The 15,476-nt window shown below is 44.1% G+C and overlaps 1 protein-coding gene across 5 annotated transcripts; it reads right to left on the reverse strand.

Moving 5' to 3' along the window:
• Positions 1-1,880: 1,880 nt before the first annotated feature.
• Positions 1,881-10,125, reverse strand: LOC126370673 (poly(U)-binding-splicing factor half pint). Of its 5 annotated transcripts, XM_050015666.1 has the most exons (8): positions 10,001-10,125; positions 7,664-7,754; positions 6,776-6,829; positions 5,998-6,217; positions 5,307-5,651; positions 4,689-5,226; positions 3,358-3,739; positions 1,881-2,062 (listed from the first exon to the last, which is right to left on the reverse strand). In XM_050015666.1, exons 1-8 carry the CDS (start codon positions 10,007-10,009, stop codon positions 1,953-1,955), a joined length of 1,749 nt encoding a protein of 582 aa, XP_049871623.1. In that variant the 5' UTR covers positions 10,010-10,125; the 3' UTR covers positions 1,881-1,952. The 5 variants fall into 5 exon arrangements, with proteins under 5 accessions (XP_049871623.1, XP_049871624.1, XP_049871625.1 ...); XM_050015667.1 differs by lacking the exons at positions 7,664-7,754; positions 10,001-10,125 and adding an exon at positions 7,420-7,632; XM_050015668.1 differs by lacking the exons at positions 7,664-7,754; positions 10,001-10,125 and adding an exon at positions 7,420-7,632 and having other exon boundaries at positions 5,998-6,232.
• Between the last annotated feature and the right edge of the window lie 5,351 nt (positions 10,126-15,476).

Raw genomic sequence — 15,476 nt, forward strand, 5'->3', positions numbered from 1 at the left:
TTTCAGAGAAGATCATAAACAATAAATTGTGGATAAATTAATACCCCTAAACAACTACCGCATTTCTTTATGAGACCGTAATCTTAGCTAAAATAAATTTAGGTTTGTTTGGTCTGCAGGAATCGGCACCAAATGTATCTCCCCTTCCGAGAAACTGTGAAAGGCATACTTACAATTCAAGGAATAAAAATAAAATTGCATATTCAAAGTTCTAGATTAAGTAGTAGTGATTCATCTTTTTGTAATTATGTAAACGTTTTTACAATAAAATACCAGATAAGTACCTTTGTACATACATACATACATAAACTCACGCCTATTTCCCACCGGGGTAAGCAGAGACTATAGAATTCCATTTGCTTCGATCCTGACACACTTCTCTTGCTTCCTCCACATTCATCAATCGCTTCATACCCGCACGCCGGTTCAGAGTAGATCGTATTGAACCTTCGTAAGTACCTTTGTATTTGTCAGAAATAGTATTTTATGCAACAGTTGTATAAGAAGGGTCAAAAAATGCGAGTGGCGTGAGTTGCGATGTGAGCCTTGGCGAACATCGCAATAAGAGACGCCACGAGCATTTTTTGACCTAGTTATACAACGTTGCATACAATACTTTTTCTACGACGACGTAATTTTAAATGAAACAAAAATTATACAAAGAAAAATTTTATTTATAAAAATAATTTTCCAACGCGCGGGAAAATGGCGGCAAATGTATACTTTTTTTTATAGTATATCTATGGCACCAAACAAAGTAAAGGTGCCAGTTTCCAGGTCAAAAAAAAAAAAAAAACAACAACAATGCTTTTTTGGCGACATTATAGTACAGTTACACTTTGTAAACAATGCTTTTATAGGCCATAGAGCGTACACTTTTTCAAAGAGTTTAATTATGTATGTACTTATATTAGACTTTTTGGTTATTTAAATGCCAGATTAAAGTAGAGGAGTAGAAAAATACATTTAATGCTCATGCGAAGCTTACTTTTTGTAAAAATGCTTACAACATAATTATTATAAGATCGATAATGAATGATGATGATCTCGCCTTTTTTCTTTTTTATAAATTTAATGATTGCCTAAATGATAAAATTGCCTGGTATTAAATGTATTCCTCTAGTTATTAAATAACTTGTATACCTGAGGGGAGGCCTGTGTCCAGCAGTAGGACGTATATACGTATAGGTTGTTTATGTATGTATACCTACATTGATTTAAAAGATTTATATGGCTGTCGCAGTTTTTTGTCATTTGTTCTCCTCAGTCCTCAGCAATAAATAACACCTTGCGAAATGACGTAAATTTAAAAATGTTATATTGTATTGGATTTAAATTTAAAAAAAAACCACGAATTTTGCGACGGATAATATTTCACTCTGTATTAACTCAGAATCGTCTTCTACAGTATTTGTTACGATATCATTAACACTCTGTATGTTTTTCTTAGATGTTAAAATATGTTATACATCGATGCATTTAGTGGTTTATGGTAATGAGGTTGGATATAATTTATGGGTCGGCTGCAATTTTGCCTTGGCCTTTTGGCAGTCTGTATATCCATACAAAAAATATTGGTAACGTGGAAGTGCTGGCAAGACAGTCTGCGCGCTTTCCCTTAGTCTTCAACAGCTTATACCCACTTACAAAAAAAAAATGCCCGGCGGGGTGAGGTAAACGTAGCTCGGCATCGATTACAATAGGTCAACCGACGGTAGCTAGGCCGATGAAGGAAGCTGCTAAACGAAATATTCAAGTGTTCTTCGTTTTAAACTGTTCAGTCATTAAAGGGGGGAAAACCTACTCAGTTTCTAAGTTACATGAACCTTTTCGGCGGAAGGGAAATTTCTTCCGTGGGCAAGCAGAAAAATAAGAGAGGGTTACAAATAAAAATGTTTATTTAATGAGACAGTTATGATAGGATTACGATGTAAGCGACGCCAGCCGCTCCGCTAGCCGGACAGGTCCCCGTGGTCGAACAGCTCCTGGTCGTACAGCTGCGCCCGCACCGTGCGGCCGCCGAAGTAGCGCCCGTTGAGCGCGCCCGCCGCCGCGCCCGCCTCTGGGGGGACACGGTCACCAGGGGGTTAAAATGGCCACATGGAATATTGGCAATATTGAAATTTGACATTTGCGCATATAAAAGTAAGTGCGCAATGCAAACAAATGTCAAATAGCAATATTGCTTTCTTAGATGAATTGCTTCGATGTGGTCATTTTAAGCCCCCAGCTGCACCATGCTCCGGGACAGTGTGGCCCACTCTCCCGGAGAAAAAGACTGTTTCTAAAAACGAAGCATGTAAGCTGTCATTTTTACCCGACTGCGGCGAAGCGAAGCAGGGTTATGTGTTTGACCGTTATGTATGTATTTGTGTATGAACTGTTCTAACCTAACGTTTAAACCACCTGCCAGAATTTAATATATGAGATGTCACTAGAACCATCCTGACTATCCGGTGGTTAGAGGCTATGTGACGTCACAGTAAATTCGATATGGCGCCTTCTAAAGGACAAAAACGAAGAAACAATACACTTATAATATTGTGTTGAGTACGCTCATTACAAATATATACATATTACTAGCTTTTACTTGCGGGTTTTCCTGTATTTACTCGATAATTAGACGTGTTCCGGATAGTTTTTACCTCCAAATCTTGCATAAAACACGTTTCGGAAGCACGTTATCTTAATAAATACGATCCTAAAATAATATAAATAAAAGATTAAAAACTAAAACCCTACTGCGGAGAAATCACGCGCTAAAAAGTATGACAAGAAAATAGCTACAACACAATACAAATACACTATATTGCATCAAAATAAAAAGAAATAATTACAAAAAGACTCTAAGCTAAGTATATTTCTCTGAAAATCTTCCGAATAGAGCCGTGGTCCTATGCCAGTCTATCCTAAGATTTTGCTTACACGGCATACGACCACGGGCATCTTGTAAACATCACTGTTCGGAAGGATTTCAGAGAAATATACCTATTTTCTTGTTTTATACTTTTTAGAGCGTGTTTTTTCCGCAGTCGGGTTTTAGTTCTTAAACTTTTATTTTTTATATAAAATAAGCCGGTGAATTGCGAGTTTCATACAATCTGCCGTAAACTAACAAAAATAATGATTATTCATCTCTAAGGCAGGTTGTAATTTGACACTTCCATCTATTCCCGAGAAAAAGGGTCTCGACAGAACGATAGACAGACAGCAAAGTGATCCCAATTATAAAGGTTCCGTTATTCCGTTGAAAGTTCGCAACTCTAAAAATATAAACGTTTAGAAGAAACGAACTGTCTGCCTCCCCGAGACGCGGGAGCCGGAGGGAAGGTCGCGTGTGGCGTACGGTATACGCACCGTCGGGCTCGGAGAACTGCACGAAGATCTTGACGCGCGCGTGGCTGGGGTGGTCGTCCTCGTGCTGGCGCTCGTTGTAGATGACGAGGCGCTGCACGCGGCCCCACTTGCCGCACTCCTCCTGGATCTCGTGGTGCAGCGCCTCGTCCACCTCGTCGGCCGACACCATGTTGCACAGCAGCAGCACGCGGCTGGCGCGGCGCCGCATGAGGCGCTGCATGACCAGGTGGCGCGCCGACTGGCCCGAGATGGACAGCGACTCCTGCTGCTGCAGCGTGTCGGGCGAGCTGTCCAGCAGCTTGCGCTGCAGCGCCGCCTGCTGGCCGCCGTCGGCGCCCGGCGCCGGGCCCGCCGGCAGCGGCGGCTGCTCCGGCGGCAGCGGCTGCGGGGGCGCCGGCGTCAGGACGAGGGCGAGCCTTCCGCCCGCGAGGGCTTCGGGTGCCGCAGGTGGCATTTCAAAGAATTAATCGACCCTCGTGGATCGACAGCGATAGGCGCTGAATGAGGGAAATCGTCGACCACGCCGGCGGAGTCGGCATCGGGGTTCTGAAGTGTTTGGTGTCGCGAGCTGATTGGCCGCCTTTACGGCGAGAGAAGATGAGGGGAGCACCGAAGTATTTAAGGACACGATTCGAGATACCGTCTGAGCCAGAGGCTTTTCACGATGAAATATTTTAATGATACCTAGTACCTCTTCCTCAGTGACCTTGGAAGAGGAGGATCGGTGGGAGGTACAGAAGCCCTACGCTGAACTTCGGAGTTCACCGTCGAGAGGTGCCTACGATTGATAAGGAGAGTGCTGGCCGAGCATTGGGCATCGAGATTGTCGGTAAGGCATTCGGCTTTTTCGTCATCGTTAAAAGCGGGGAGTTGGTTAAGCCTATTGAGAAGAGAAGTCCTTTTGAAGAGACCTAGACAGCCGCCGGTTGGCCTAGTGGTGGGGCTTAATGCCGCTCAAAAGATTATTCCACCGATTCTGTCGCATGTCATTAATACGTTGACATTCCCTCGACATTCTTCGGTGCGACTGGAATCGTATGCACGGGTGGCTGCGTTTTTCTCGGTAATCAGAACACGGATGTCGGTAGGCAGTTTCTAGCGATGATATTCCATCTCCAGAACCTGCCTTGAACTTCAAAACCGACCTCACGTGATCCGTGAGGGAGTTAATAGCTGTCGAGGCCTCTTTTAAGGTGGTTATTTCTACTGGAACACTCTCTAAGTATACTGAACTGGAGGACTTGAGGCCGTCAGCCACCTTCTCCCAGTCCAGTACTGTTTAAGGGGGTATAAAGTTTAAAATGTGATTTAAAAACAACAAAGCGACTCACGGGCTGCGGTTGTCGCGCCGACACTGGCGGGGGAGGTATGACGACGCCGGGCGGCGGTATGACCGCGGGCAGCGCCGTGGGCAGCGCCGCGGGCAAGGCGGTGGGCAAGGCGGCGGGCAGGGCAGTGGGCAGCGTGGCGGGCAGCGAGGGCAGCGCCACGGGCAGCGCGGCGGCCAGCGACGGCAGCGCGGCGGCGGGCGGCACGCCCATGGCCGTGAGCTTGGTGAGGCCGAGCGCCATGGCGTTGTGCGCCACGGCGTCCATGGCCTGGATCTTGGCCGTGGCGGCGGCGGCGGCCACGGCCGCGGCCGTGGGCATGGCGTGCGGCTGCGGCGGGCCGGCCAGCGCGTTGGGCGGCGTGATGGCGCGGCCCACTCGCAGGTACTGGCCGCCCAGGTCGAACAGGTTCATGGACGCGATGGCCTCCAGCGCGGCCGGCAGCGTCGCGTACTCGATGAACCCGTAGCCCTTGTGCTTGTGCGCCGACGCCCCGTACGCCAGCTTGCAGTACGTGATCGGCCCGAACGCCTCGAACACGCTGCAATACGACGGAGAGGGTCGTCGGTCGGGAACGGAAACGTTAAACGGCGCTACGACGAGGTCGCAGACAGTACTCACTTCTTGATGTCATCCTCGGTGAGCTCGGGGTGTATGGAAGCGACGTAGATGCGGTTGTACTGCTTGGCCTCCTCCTGTATCTCGTCGATCACGGCCTGCGCCTGTGGCATGTTGGACGGCCTGCCCACCACCTTGATGTTGCGGCCGCCCAGCATCACGCCGTTCATCTGCTCGAGTGACAGCTGCGCCGCTTCTGGTATTTCATACTCCACGAACGCAAAACCTTTGTGCTTCTGCGTCACCGGGTCCCACGACATGTTGATCGACTTGATCGGGCCGAACGGCAGGAACGCCTGCCTGATCGTGTCCTCCTTCAGCTCGAACGAGATCGAGCCCACGTATACCCTGGAAGGAGACGCAAATGTACCGAACAAACAGTCTCGCTGACGGACGAATGAATGCAGTTATTTTTACAGATAAAAGTAGTTTCTCCACTTTAAGATTATACGCATCATTTATTATATCCATCAAAACGGCAGTATCGATCATAAATAAGTATGGAAAAAGGCTTTCCAAAAAAAGTAGTCAGAAAGTGGGATTGACAGGCGGGCCGGAGCAGCTCAGATCTTTTCAGCTCGCAGTGTAGTGTGTAGTAGCGGCGGTCACGGGCCGAGCCTCCCACCGTATCGCTGTCATCACCGCCGCCCGGCCCGCGTGGCACGTGTGCTTGGCCCGGGCGTGTGTTGCGTACCTGCACATGAGCGCGAGCGCCTGCTGGCGCTGCACCTGCGTGCGCTGCGTGGCCATCTGCTGCTGCTGGTGCGCCAGCGTCTGCTTCATGAGCACCATCTTGATGCTCTGCTCCATGGCGTACTTCTTCGCCCGCGCCACGGCGTCGGCCTGGTCGCTGGCCAGGCGCGGCAGCGAGCCGCCCAGGATGGCGGGCAGCGTGGGGCAGCGGGCGCCCGGACCTGCGCCGGCAGCCGCTACGTCACGGACAGCGATACAGCCATACGTCTACTACGCTACATTCACTAATTCCACACTCAGCATTCAGAGTTACACCAACCTCAATATCATTTGTGTTAACATTATCATGAGTCTACGTCATCACCACACCCCGGACACCCCATACAAAAATCTCATTCTTGCTGTGGCTTGTGTTAACCTAACTTGTCGCGAATCCCTTACTCCTGAGTGGCTTACCGCCATTTAAGATTAAAGTAAGATCCAGAGGTGGTGATGTCGGCGCCCGATACGAATTGGTGCGGGGCGGAGAGTTACTTTCTATACGCAGTATTTTTTTTATTACACGCCGTAATTCGACAGTCAGTGGGTTACAACAGCCACTCTGAATTGACTGATGGACTGGATTGATACGAGATAAGTACGTGTAACCTGACTCTTAGTGATTGACCTAGGCGGGGGATGTGTGAAAGAGGTATCGAGTGAGTGAATCCCACACTGTAAATTATGATGAATGGTGTAAATACTAAAATAATGTTTGGCATGGTGTGTGAGGTACGCACCCGTGTAGACGTCTCCCAGCTGCTGCAGGTCGTAGAGCGGCGCGGCCAGGAAGCCTGCAACAGTCACACACAGCCGGTCAGCGGCGCCGCACCCGCGAGCCCGCGCCAGCCCGAACTCACGCTCGAAGGACGAGGACATCCTTCGCGATAGCCTTGCCACGGTTCTGAGCTTAAAGTCTCGTCCCCACATAGGGACATCTATCGAGCGATATGTGTCTCCGGAGACATCGGGCAATATCGAACAGCCAGACTTCACCCGACGAATCTTCTCCTCCAACTATATGGCAAAGTCACGGGAAAGGTGTTGCGCGATGAGGGGCGATATCACCCGATGTCGCCCGACGAATGTGCCCTAGTAGGGACGAGGCTTAGTATCCACATCGAGAATGTTTTCTATGAGCTCGAATCATAGGGGCTTTACATAATACATACTGACGACTGAGAACGTTCGAACAATAGTACAAAGAATCCGAATCAGTCGATACGGTAGTGAGATCTGTTAGATGGTTTTTCTATTTCGACGGAGACCATCGGTTCGAACGTCGGCGAAGAGGTGCTTCGCTACTGGCCCGCGACAAGGCAGAGTGCCGGGCGAGGCGGGCGCGCGGGTGACAGCGAGTGACGCAGGAAGCAGGAGGTAGTACATTGTGTCGCCGCCGCCGCGCCGCGCCGCCGCCGCCGCAGCGAGAACAACCTAACTTATATATCTAGCCTGCAACAGAAAGCAGAACTGATCACTGAGCCGGGCTCGAGTGCGCCGGGTCCGCTGCCGCCGCCGCCGCCGCCGCCGCCGCTCCGGCGCCTGCAACAGCGAGCATACAGCCATCGCCGTTATATAGTGGCACTCCAGCAGTCTGCGCCGCGCCCCCCTACGGGCCCTATACTCACCCGCGTCTGTGGCCGCGGCCGCCGGCCCGGCCGGCCCCGGCGGCGCCGCGAGCCCCGGCGGCTGCAGCACGCTCGTGTCGCCCGCCTGCAACTGCACGGACACACACATTATTACACATAACATCCTATCTTACTCTACCTAAGGGTGGCTTAGCCTACATACGTCCCACTGCTGGACACAAGCCTCCCCTCAATCAACCGGAGGGGGTTTGGAGCATACTCCACCACGCTGCTTCGCTGCGGGTTGGTGGAGGTATTTTTACGGCTAATAGCCGAGACCCAAGGCTTAACGTGCCCTTCGAAGCACGGAATCAACTTATTTTTGCAGACAATCAGGTGATTCAAGCCTGTAAAGTCCTTACCAAACAAAGGACAATCTCACAAAGTGATTTCGACAATGTCCCCATCGGGAATCGAACCCGTACCTCCAGATCGTGAGCCTAACGCTCTAACCACTAGACCACGAAGGCTGTTTGACCACCTAATTAGCTTAATTAAAAATACAAATATACTTTATTCCACCAGAATAAAAAGAAATAATTACAAAAGACTCTTAACTAGGTGCATGGCAAACGGCGGCTTTATCGCTTAAAGTGATTTCTTCCAGACAACCATAAGGCGAAGATAAATGTAAAAAAGAAATTAAAAGATTGCAGGTACAAAATATAAGTACAACTTACCAATAAATACATGCAAATAAATACATACCACACAAACAAAATTAACTAATTGGCCATTAAGTAATTAAATTAACTTAATGGTCAAACTGATTTGTCAAATGAAGCAAGCAGTTTAGGAGAGGGATCCAGATACTAGTAAGTTACTATGTATACATTGTTCAGTAGGTACAGGCAGTTTGCTCCTTTGGCAGAATACAGTGATGTATGATTGTCAAGGCCCTTTAGGAAAACATTAGGAAAAATTCTTCCTTTAAATGAAGTTTTGGACTAGGTTTGGTAGGTAATGGTGCGAATTCCTGTAAACATCATCTAATTTTATTTTAAGTTATATTTGTCATTTTCTTATCTGTTGAAAAGGAAAGACAGAAATTTATGGAACACTCGTCAATCTAAAACAACCCTATAAAAATTTTGCATTGGCTAATAACCTGACAGAATTAAGTTGACAGCACATGTTAAATGGTTTGCATACCAGCAAGATACCTTTTTGATTCGCCCGGGTTATTCATTCTTCCTAAAATTAAGAGCTGTCAATCATCTGCCTTTTTTTTTAGACGGACAAGAAAATGACAGGTATTACTTAAAGTAAAATTAGCTGGTGTCTGCAGGAATCGGGGCCAATATATTTAAACATTAATTTAACATAAAATAGCCCTAATTTTAATAAATGAATTGTGTAGGGTTAAGGAAAAAGTATGATAGATTCATCAAAAGAGCAGAAGAAATAAGAGCTATAACAAAAGTGGACATAATAAAGAAAATACAACAATGGAATGGAGCTGAAATGATATTGAGAAAATTGGAGGTACAATCTGGGAAAAACAAGTGAAGAACAGGAATGAATAGAAGCAGCTACAAGAGGCCTATGTGTCACACTGGCTACTAAACAAAAAAAAACCTGTGTCAGCAAAAAAGTTAAATAAATAGAATACACTAATAAGTCCTACTTCCTTAATTTTATATATTTATTGTTAAGAAACATGTAACTGGTAATTAAAGTATTTTATAAATATAAATAATAATATTTTTTTTTATTTTAATTTATATATTACATATAAATAATATTGCAAAAACATTCCAAGTACAAATTTTCCTAAAATTTTCATTTTCAATTAGGTACAAAAAAAATCTTTTAATAATACATAATAGTAGCAATATGGATAATAGCAATATGGATTAATATTGCTCAATTATATCTGTTATAACCAAGAAGAGAATCACTCAAACAAAAAAATACATTCATTTCAGTTTGACCTCTCCGTGGAAAGGTACATTTCTAATTAAACCTAGTTAAAGTCCAAATAAGGTATTTGCTGGGATCAGCACCAATATGAGGGCAATTATTTGTCAGCTAATGAGAAAGTATGGTTAGAAAGTAAAAGAGAATGTCTCATGTCATGTGTTATTTTCATATACCTTCTCCATTATTAAAGTTCACTTCTATTGCAAACTATTACAAAAAAGTTCCGTTTACAATTTATAATATAAATTATGATTTACATATTGTGTTAAATGTTCCGAAGTTAATCAACAGTTATGGTGTCTAAATAATATCAAGTAATAATTTAACACCACTACCTACTTTGTTTTGTATGCAAGTAATTTAGACGTAGAGGTTATTAATATGAGTTGTGGAGCTAGCGTCCTAGACACTTACCAATTCCATGATATTGTTTTCCCAAGTGTGTTCAATCTTGAGCACTATGAATTTTCTAGAAATAAAGTGAATCCTCGATAAAAATTACACGAGCAACCAAGCGAACGCTCACAGCAGCCATTAAAGTCAATATGACACTTCTTTTTTTTTATAAGATGCTAGGTGGTGTAATGCAGTGATTTCCTATTCTATGCCAGCAGCACAGGTGAATTTCAAATAAAAAAGTGTACATTTTATTTTAATTTAATGAATGAATTTATTGTCTATTTTTAAACAATATAAGAATATGATAATTAATTAATATTTAATTTTGATTCATAACTGTACACGTAGCGTCATCTAGTGATATTTTACGCGACTCATAATTTGTAATAGTGTATCGGAAATATATCAATAGATGGCGCAATGTTACACAGTGGAAACTCATGCATACATTGTATTGGGGTAGACAGAACGAAACTAAACTGATGTTCATTGTGTTATAATATATATTATGTAGGTACACATCTATAACAAATGGTGAATTATTTTTTAGGCATAATTTGTAGATAATCTTAAGTAACTTGAAGATGTAAACAGATGACGAGCGGTCATCTAATCACGACGATAGTTTACTACGTAAACGTAATGAATATAATGCAGCAGGTAGGTATGACACTAATGGCAAGATGATTATTGATGATTTGATTGATTGATGTGAAATAAGTTTGTTATCCCAAACGGGGTAGAGCAACTAGTAGGTTAATAATTACCTAGCAAAATAACTTGCAGCCACTAATTAATTGTTCATCATGTTGGAGTGGACAATACGCTATTGGTGGTTGTTTACGCGGAGTGTATGTAGCACGGCCGCAGTCCCGTGTGTGCCGGGTGCGCGTGCGCCTGTGCTCGCTCGCCGCTTGAGACACGTCGCGATACACGCACCAGCGAGAATTCAGCGTGTGGCAATTAACGTTATAACTGCGGCATATTTTACAATTCTGTGGATTATGCGATTACCTATTACAATGCTTCAAATTAACTGTTGTGTGTTGTGATACAGTGGAGCAATACATTGGATTAAAGCGCGGTAAGTCGACCCAGACCCAGGTCGCTGTCGTGAAGGGTTGCGTGAAAAACAGACTTTTTCAGCGCTAGGTGGCAAAATACAACCATATCCCCATTAACCAACAACGGCCAGTAACATTATGATCTCAAAATACCTACCTACCGTGAATTTAAAAAAAACAAAAATATAACTTACAAAAAAGATCCACATTCCTTGATCTCCTAATGGGTATCTACTACATTCTGTTGTTTAGAAGTACGAGTTTGCTGAATTTGAAGAATAGATCGTTCCGTTCTATACCCACTTTGAACTTTTACGGTATAGTAGGTGGGCAGATACTTATAACAGTACTGGATAAGTTAATCCGATAATTACACATACAATACTGCCGACTACCTATAAAATCAAGGACGGTATGCAATGTTTAGGAAAGCTTTAGTCCTGATGTTGCGTATATTTTAAAGATAAGTTTAGAACGTTTTTAATGTAGTGTAGTACCTACCTATATAACAATGCCAAGTTCCGCAACAAATAGGTATCTTAGATATTAATCATTTTATATTTCAGTTTCAATGAAAATTATAAATTTTACTAAATATAATATTCTGTTACTAACAAAATATTGATAAATATCCGAAATAAAATACTTCATTTCATTTTTCATTTTCTACAATGTTTAAGTTTTCTCACCATCCGATCCGTGTCCGTCCTCGTCGAACCCATACGGCATAATTACTGTAAATAGCATAATAAAACGATATCTAAGTAATGTTTTGACATGATACGTCTGGGAACGGCTTTTATAGATCAATAAATAAGTAACAGATGTTTAACATAAACTGGGTAGCCGATAAGGGTTGCGTGTGCGGCCGCCGCACCGAGGAGTGGAGTACCCCCGCGCGCTGCGTTTGCGCCTGAGGCGCGGGCCGTCGCATGCGGCTTTTTTGTTTTTAGGGTTCCAATTTTCTAAAGGAAGAACAGAACTTTTATATTATTTGATATCTGTCTGTCTGTCAAGACCCTTTTTCTCATCTAATACTTATGTCTGCGGTATCAATAATCAAGCTTCTTAGTCTTCACAATCTAAAGGAAAAAAAAACGAAAATTGATAATTTGTTGTCCTATCACATAATTATGTTTTTGCGATTACAAACTTATTTGCAGTTGGTAAACTAATCGCGACCTATTTTAGTTTTTAACAGCAAAGTCAAGGCCTCGGAACCCTTCGATGAGTGAGTCGGACTCGCACTTGACCGGCATTTTTAGTGTTAATTAATATAATTGCGGCTCACCTTTATTTAAATTATGCAGATATAGGTATAATAAAGGTGCTCCGTAAGGCATACTGTATTTGTCAGTTTTATTCGAGGGGTTCCTTTAGGTATGCTAAGTAGAAACTCTGTGTGGGTCAATCAGACGATCAATAATTAAAACACATAGGTAATAACGGGTTCTTACCGCGTTTAAAGCAGGGATATGAGACTCCCGACATAATAACCGCGTAAACTTAAAACAATGTACAGACGATCAATGTTTGTAAATAAGATAGGTATATCTGATATGTGGAAAATTGCATTTATTTTCTATACTTCGATAACATTAATTGTTTACTGTCAGTGAATAGGTTAGGTACCAAATACATGTTGTGATTATTATTTCCAGGGACTGATAGACGGTGGTGAGTGGCAGCGGTGACGTCACAGCGGGGTGACATCATGGCGCGGGGTCGCGGCTGGTGGTGGCTGCTGGCGGTCGCACTGTCGAACTTCGGTATACCACATCTCACCATCAACAATACCCACTACATCTCACTCAGATAAGACCAGGCGGTCAACATCACACTTCTTATGAGAAGTAGTATTCCATTTATCCATCGTTATTTTACTGCTGGAAATTGTCATGGGTGGCACAATAAGTAGATACCATTTCGACGTTTTTAAACTTCTACTTACGTAGTGAAAATAATCAAGAATATCTTCTGACAAATCACGTCAGCCATACAAGCTTGGCTTATGCGCGTGACCCAAGCATCAGGTCCAGTGTACAGAAATAAATGTTATAGCAAAAGATGTCGCATAATAAACCAGCGCGTAATACCAATAGAGTGAATCTACAAGAACGATTCCATTTTAATGGATATTAAAACAGTAGTAGGTATTCTAAAAATAATAGTTGAAAAAATAAATAGACAAATTATATGTGACAATGGGCTGCAGCAGCAGGTGTGTTCAGTGAAAAAAAAAAAACCCCGCTGCAGTTGCACAGATGCCGGGAGAGGTCGGTCACTCGCTCAATCTTTACGACTCCTATAAATAAGCATTCCTTCGCCGCGGCCTCGCTCGTACACTCCATGACCTAACTCTAGTCACAGCTATACTACTGGGTACTACCAATCACCATAATCCCATGAGCCGTCAGTCGCGGGCCCCACGTGGTGCGATGACTTACAGCTTGTCAACACGCCTGTCACCGGTGATAATTGTCGGGGGATGAGGGCATTTAAAATGGTGTACATTCATCATGTTATAACTTCACAAAGCGCACCAGCTTCAAGGATACGCCATATTTCTCCGTGGTCGCACGCGGCGCGCGGGTGTGTTTAGATGTTCGTCCGCGGCTGGATATACGATGGCTTCCATCTGTAAACAATTTTAATTAGGCCCTTTCATCTTCACTCGGCGACGAACACAATCGGCTGAGATATGTTCCAGCGAGCGCCGTGTGCCGGAGAGAAGGCGCGGGCGGCGCGCGGTGCGTTCGCTTGACATGTCACCAACCCATCATACCGAAATAGCATTTTAATTTTGTCTCACCAAAAAGCGAGTTGAACATAATCTGTAAAAATTATAAACAATTTCTATTGAAATTTTGTTAGACGAAATATTTAATTACTACGTAAACTAGATTCACTTGTACTTGGTGCGAGTATGACGAGTATCAGATGCAAGGGAATACAGGGAATTCGCAGCACAGTGCGTCCCGCGGCGCCGGCGCACGTGCAGCCCGCATCCGGCTGACTCAGCCCACACAACACACAGCGCGCACCACACGCAACACGCGCGCTCTAGCGCCGCATGGATTTACCTCGCGTAATCTTGCGCATTTGTAAACATAATAATTGTATTGTAAATAGTGTGAGTATACTAAGATTCAGAAGACTTTGACATGGTAACTCTTATATGACTGAGACGAAGAACATGATCATTGTTTTGCACCAGTAGAGCGATAGGTAGACACGCCAGTGCCATAGATGTGTTTGTTGGTAGGCACCTTTCCAAATGTTGCAATGTTTATGCGAGGCGATTTATGTGCTTAAGTAGATTGGAGTTAGCTTTAAAATCTTTGATGCTGCCAATCTGTTTAGCAAGCATTACGACATCCTTTTAAGTATGAGCGAGGTTACAAGAGTATCTGTGCTTCGGTGTTGTGTTCCAAATTCTCAATGCCTACTCAATAACATTATTACCATTCTACAATGTGACACTGGAGTGCACAGAAAAAGTAGGCGAGAGGAGATCGTAACGTAAATCACTATTTTATATAATCTGATCGCAGTTTCGGTTTGGAACATTGTATCAGTCATAGCGCGTTACAAGCGCTGGGAATGCATCCAAGTAAACATAGCATCTCAACTCGCTCTCGGAAATTATGTTGCGAATTAGTAAACTAATTTTAGTGCATCGGTGGCGCCACGTGGGCCTGTGTACGGCGCGTGACGTCACGCTCATTGATGTGGGTGTCGGTTGGTTCCAGGCAGCGTGGTCAGCGCGGGTGACAGTGCGCAGGCGTCGGTGGTGTTTGCGCCGCGACAGGTGACGAAGGTGCGCGGGGTGCTCGGTCAAAGTGTCACCCTGCAATGTCACGTGCTGCGATTGGGAGATAAGACCGTAAGCATCCCCTTCGAACCTGTATTGGTCTAAGTTTCTCATCATTATTAATTAAATTTAAGACTCACGCTTTTGTCGGTGTAGCATTCTCCATTTTTTTTATCAAAGACCAATTCTTTGGCTTCTTTATAACACACGACGTTCGAATTCTCTTTATTAGTTCTAAGCTCTTCTTAGTCTTCCTAAATTCGTCGTGTACCCACGTTTTATATGTAACGAGTCATCTTCGTATTTATTCTCATTGCGGTTTCAATGCCAATAATACTCGAGTGGTTATGGTTATTATTATAGCAACATCCTCCGCAGTTGTATGTTCAGAGTCCTTGAAATGTTCTTGTACTAACGGTGTTTGTATAGAAATTATACGTGGTTCAATACTACACCGGGAAGCTTCCAGATCAAAAAATACAAAATATCCATTTTGTTAAAGTTCGATGTGGCATGTGATGTGGCCGAAATATCATACGGATGAATCAACGCATGGGAAATAACCGACACATAATAGGTTGAGGCCGCGAATATTTGTATTGGAACGCGCGAT

The sequence above is a fragment of the Pectinophora gossypiella genome, chromosome 11 (genome assembly GCF_024362695.1).
Source record: "Pectinophora gossypiella chromosome 11, ilPecGoss1.1, whole genome shotgun sequence".
In the NCBI taxonomy this organism is placed as follows: Eukaryota; Metazoa; Arthropoda; class Insecta; order Lepidoptera; family Gelechiidae; genus Pectinophora; species Pectinophora gossypiella.